The sequence below is a fragment of the Anoplophora glabripennis genome, unplaced genomic scaffold (genome assembly GCF_000390285.2).
Source record: "Anoplophora glabripennis isolate ALB-LARVAE unplaced genomic scaffold, Agla_2.0 scaffold463, whole genome shotgun sequence".
NCBI classification, from domain to species: domain Eukaryota; kingdom Metazoa; phylum Arthropoda; class Insecta; order Coleoptera; family Cerambycidae; genus Anoplophora; species Anoplophora glabripennis.
This window is the reverse complement of record NW_019416810.1, coordinates 67268-73267: the sequence shown is the minus strand read 5'-3', so window position 1 is coordinate 73267 and position 6000 is coordinate 67268. Positions and strand designations below refer to the sequence as shown.

Genomic DNA, 6000 nt, shown 5'->3' with positions numbered 1-6000 from the left:
AGAGTCACTTTTCGCTAAAATTGATGGTTTTCCCTGCAAAGTGAAAAAACTGTTTTCCTCACTTATTTTTTTAAATAGAAAAGTTAGCTAATAAATGTTTTTGACTCACAAGACGAGAGATGTCTTGTATTATGTTCCTTTAGACAATTTTACAATAATCTAGCGGATAGGACTTTTTTCGAGTAAAAATTTAATTTGCTTGGTCTAATTGTGCCCCGCACTCAAGAAAGTTAGATCTACACTTTCTCAAAAAAAAAAAAAGTGTAAGGAAATAAAAAAAATGGAACAAATAACAAACTGAAGCAGCTACTTATTTGTTTATATCAAAACAAATGACGATCAGTAGACTTTATATTCATGTATGTATCATTTAACATCAGCTGAACAACTGTGACTTCTGAATAAACATTATGGAACCATAAAGTAGGTATGTTTCGTAAATTATACAACAAAGAGCCGCTTAAAGTGGCGGAGTAGCATAGGCCACTGCGATGCCTTTTATATCCATTCGGAACTCACTGATGATCCTTTAACAATGTTAGTTTGTCTAAAACTTTTTGTTTTGTTTTCGAACTTGCCAAGTTAGGAACTCCACTAAAGCTGTCTGTATTAATGGAGTTTTGGATCAAGTTCAATTTATTCACAACTAAGTTATGGTAATTATAGTAAAAACGTAGTATAAAGTAGAAAGATATAAAACAGACATAAGTATAGTTTTTGTTTATAAATAAATAACTATAAAATACGTTAGATATGTGTTTAATATTTTAAAAAATGCGCCACAATCTTCTTTAGATGTAGGAAACTTCCAATATATTTAAAAATATCTTCAATCTGAAAGTTGACAACAGATGGCGCTGTTGACATGATCCGTCCCTCTAATGGCGTCATTTGAATTATACAGGGTGATTCATTAACAATGGGAAAGTCGAAAGCTGAAGATACTACACGTGAAATGGTGATCATTGGCGCAAACATGCCTTATCCGAAAGTTAATAGTTTCGGAAATACAGGGTGTTGAAAGTTAAAATTTTAAATAGTTTTTTTGCGATTATTCTGAAAATATGTAGGTTAAACTTGAAAATTTGTGAAACTATATTTTTTTAGGCGAAGAATAAGATGCGTGTTGTAATTTCAGCATTGCTCGTAGAGGGCGCCACTTACGACCAATTTTACCGAAAATTTAGTTCATAACTTTTTTAGCCTGTATGTCTAACATGAAACTTGATTCAAAACCTGAAAGAGCAATCATTTTTCCATTAATTATGTACTCTTGTTTCATTTCGATATCTCGATCCATTTTCGAGAAAAATCGATTTAACGAACACTATGTTTTGATAATACGAGAAATTAAAAGCAAAACAAAACCAAGTGTTTCCTCGTGTTATTACAACAATTAACAATAAAACAAATGAAATTCGTAATATTGATTTAAAGTCAGTGTTCGAAGAATCCACCCTTGACATTTACACACTTTACACAACGTTTTCTGAGAGATCTTCGAGTTTGAAACAACATATTGGGATTTCGTTTGACTTCGTTGGCAGCCATTTATATTCTTTGCCACAACTCTTCACACGAACCAATAGATTCTTCTAAATAGAAAAATGAAGAGGATTGAAGTCTGGACTTCTGGGTGGCCAAGTAAAAAATGCTTCCACGGCTTGAAGAAGTTCCACTTTATTTAAGAAGAAACATATGGTTCATGCACGACGGAGCTCCACCGCATTTTTCTTGGCCAGTGCGTGCATATTTAGATGCAATTTTTCCAAATCGCTGGATTGGTCATGTAATCATTTTTGCTTGGCCATCCAGAAGTCCGGATTCAATCCTCTTGATTTTTCTATTTGGTCTTGAATGAGAGATATAGTTTACAAAAAATCTATTGGCTCGTGTGACAAAGAATACAAATCGCTGCCAACGAAGTCAGACGCAATCCCAATATGTTGTTTCAAACTCGAAGATCTCTCAGAAAACGTGGAAAGTGTATCAGTGTCAACGATGGATTCTTCGAACAATTACTTTAAATCATAATTACTTATTTTATTTGTTTTATTGTTAATTGTTGTAATAACACGAAGAAACACTTGGTTTTTTTTCGCTTTTAATTTATCATATTATCAAAACATAGTATTCGTTAAATCGATTTTTCTCGAAAACGGATCAAGATACCGAAATGAAACAAGAGTACATAAATAATGGAAAAATAACAGCTCTTTCAGGTTTTGAATCATGTTTCATGTTAGACGTACAGGGTAAAAAGTTATTAACTAAATTTTCGGTAAAATTGGTCGTAAGTGGCGCCCTCTACGAGCAATGCTGAAATTACAACACGCATCTTATTCGTCGCCTAAAAAAATATAGTTTCACAAATTTTCAAGTTTAACCTACATATTTTCAGAATAATCGCAAAAAAAACGATTTAAAATTTTAACTTTCAACACCCTGTATTTCCGAAACTATTAACTTTCGGATAAGGCATGTTTGCGCAATGGTCACCATTTCACGTATAGTATATTCAGCTTTCGACTTTCCCATTGTTAATGAATCACCCTGTATATTTGTATAAAATAAATTTTAAATTTTACAAAATGAGTCTATAGGATACATAGTAACTCAAATCTTAGGGTCGTATGACACTATACTAAAATTATAACTAATTTCAGTAATTAATTAAGAACTTTTTAATCTTGCATAGTATCATACACAAATTGCAACAAAAATTGTTGCATTTCTGTATGATACTATGCAAGATTAAAAAGTTCTTGGTTAATTACTGAAATTAGTTATAATTTTAGCATAGTGTCATACGACCCTTAGAAAATAAAGCCCGTGTCGGCAAAAATAAATTAAAATAAAATCTTCATATCACACAAACCAGAACATTTATTTACTTTGAATGTTATGCATCTGAAGCATTTATATATTTTTTTATATGAATAGAATAATTTATTTCGTTAGAGATTATCTAAGTCTTAATTTTTATAATATAGAATAAATCAGGGATAAATCAGACGTCCGAAACGCTTTATAAAAATGCAAGGACCTTATGGATATCGTAAAACTGAAAAATGCACATACTGTCCTTATAAAAACGACTAAATGTCTTTTTTACTCAATTTCTTCTCTTTCTTATTTATGTGATTAAGTTACATTTGCAGTGAATGAGAGATATGATTTAAATTTATATTATTATTAAACTATTTTTGAAAAATAAGTATAAAGAACACGATCATAAGCGCTTGACGCGCTTTTACTGTCAGCTGTCAAAATATGCATGCTTTTGATTGGTCCAAGAGACAATCTTACTAATACATAATTGGTCCTTTCTTCTTTTAGTTTCCCAGATTTTTTAAAATTCAATTGTAAATTTCACAACATATAATTTATTTAAAATGTAACTGAAAGAGTCTATGACCTGATATTTGTTAAATGTCTTAACTTCGATATTTATGCTAATAAAAATTACAACATATACAATACAAAATGTATTTTTCTTCACAAAAACGGTTTTATTTCAGCTTCTAGTGCGAACAGTTAGAATTCGCCTGTCCCGCATATACCACTCCCTAGGAGACGAAGACCAAAAACTACACCACGAAAGAGTAGCCCTTAGACTGCAACAGGACCTAGACCTGCAGTGTGCTGGATGTGGATCCCCTTATGGGCTCGAAAACGACTCCTTAGAAGCATTGCCATGCGCACATATCCTTCATGCAAGGTAAAACATACACACAGTAAATTTTGAAGGCAATGAAGTCTCGTTGAATTACTTACCGATACATTAAAGAGTATTTTTCAATTGTAGATGTGCCTATGATCTATTTAGAAGAAGTAAAAAGAAAAAACGTTCGTGTCCCGAATGTGACCGTACCAGTTCTAGGTTGTATCTCAACTGCACTGACTATAATACGACATACAGCCCAGTTCCTCTGTCGGTTTGTTCTTCCGACAGCCACTGCACGTCACACCAAGCTACCAGCTCAGTATAATACAATTTTAAGGAGTTAGGACTAGCGATAATTAAATATTAAATATATATAAAATATAAAATTCGATTGTAATTACCGAGACAAAGTATCCATCATAACATATTTTAGTCTCTATATTACTAATTAAGTAAATTTAAAAATGGATGAATTTATCCTTCGTTTCTTTGTCTGAAGGGTTAATATAAGTTTTAGGGTATATTACAGGTATTGAGTAAAGGACCAATTTAAATAAGTTTGATACGTATCCTGGATACTTTGTTTTGTTTAAAATGGATATTATAAATCGTTAAATTTATAGAGTTCGATAAATCTACAATTTTAAACAGTTCGATATACACGGTGTTGCTAAAGCTTGCTAATTGGTAATTAATCGTGTTGGAACTATGCAAATCGCTCTGCAGCGTATTTTATTAACGCCACTCTAGAGGTTGGAAAAAAAGGTGATTTTTTCAAGGAAAAATTTATACAAAATGTAGTGTCAGGAAGAAAAAGGCTTTATTGTACATGTTTTCAGACAGTATTGTGAATTTTTTCAAAGGATTTGGATTCAACGTGGCAGCTGTATGTAATGGCAAGCAACGGCACCTTTTTTTCAGAGCACTGTATGGCCGAAAGGGTTTCTTCTTATTAATAAATGATCTTGGAACAAATAGACAAAAATTTTCTGATATACTAAAAGCTAGGGAACATCATAAGGAAATTAAAAAATATTAATAATTGTTGATTTAGTGAACATTAAAAAAAAAGAATCGAAAAAAGACGAAAAGTTTTGCAGTAAATTGTTAATAATAAAAATTGTCAATCAATCAAAAAACCCCTACAATGTTCCCCGAATTACATTATTGTCAACCTTTGCTCAAAATTCCAAATGGATTTGAAAACATTTTGAATTATACAGGGTGATTCAAGTTTAAACTCGATAAGGAACCGATAGAACAGGTTAAAATAAATAATAAACTTATTTCCTAAATCGCACCGTTTCTGAGATAGAGGGCGTTGAAGTAGGAATTTTTTTCCCGTTTTTCCCTCATAACTTTTGAACCACTCATCCAATTGAAGTGAAACATTCAGAACACAGACACTCCTTATGATCTTACATTAGCTCCTTAAGTTAAGTTTGAACCACCTACCCCTCTTAGAAGAGTCTCTTGTTTTTTTTCGATATTTGGCCTTGTTTCTGAGATATTCAATGAAATTCGTGACACTGTAGCGCCCGAGGTAGCGCCCCAGCCAGCCACGTAAATTTCATTTAACGTTATAGCAACCCATGAAATACAAAACTCACAGTGATTTGTATAAACTGACGTTTGTGAAAATCATCGTTAAAAGTATTATTAAGTTCAAAAGTTATGAGGGAAAAAGATTCCTACTTTAACACCCTCTATCTCCGAAACGATGCGATTTAAGTAATAAATTTATATTATGAATGAACATTATTTTAACCCGTTCTATCGATTCCTGAAGTTATCCAGATTGAACCTGAATCACCTTGTATACAATTTACGCGGCTGGGGCACTACACTGTCGCGAATTTCATTGAATATCTCAGAAACAAGGCCAAATATCGAAAAAAAAACAAGATACGAAAAAGTTTTAAAATTAATGAGGCAAAAGTGGTGTGCAGCTGTTTTATTGAAATTAATTCATTTTTTTAGTTTTGCAATAATGTAAGAGGCGAGTAGCACACAAAATACACGTTCTCACGAGTTACAATAAGCACTTCTGCATGCACTGCCAGTGGTTCACCACCACCTCGAAAAAACTTCTGTTCCCGATTTTTTCCCCAAACAAAACTTTTTTCCTAGATTCTTCACATAATAAAGCGTTGTTTAAACCATTTATCCAAAACTATTCAAAATTCTAGAGTGGTTTTATCCCTTAAGGACGAGACAGTCTAATGGGAAATTGCTCAAGTCGAAATAGGGTGATTGGGCTAAACATGCCTTAATTAAATGTGTTTCAATCTACAATATATTGAAGTTTATAAATGTTTTCGGAATTTTCGTGA

At 32.3% G+C, this 6000-nt stretch overlaps 1 protein-coding gene across 1 annotated transcript in view; it reads left to right on the top strand.

Moving 5' to 3' along the window:
• LOC108909158 (43 kDa receptor-associated protein of the synapse homolog) overlaps window positions 1-3992 on the top strand; it is an 82864-nt gene extending 78872 nt beyond the window's left edge. Inside the window, exons 11-12 of the mRNA XM_023455497.1 lie at window positions 3522-3721; window positions 3809-3992. Coding sequence (XP_023311265.1) covers window positions 3522-3721; window positions 3809-3992 — 384 coding nt within the window. The remainder of the gene's footprint in view (window positions 1-3521; window positions 3722-3808) is intronic.
• The last annotated feature ends 2008 nt before the right edge of the window (window positions 3993-6000 follow it).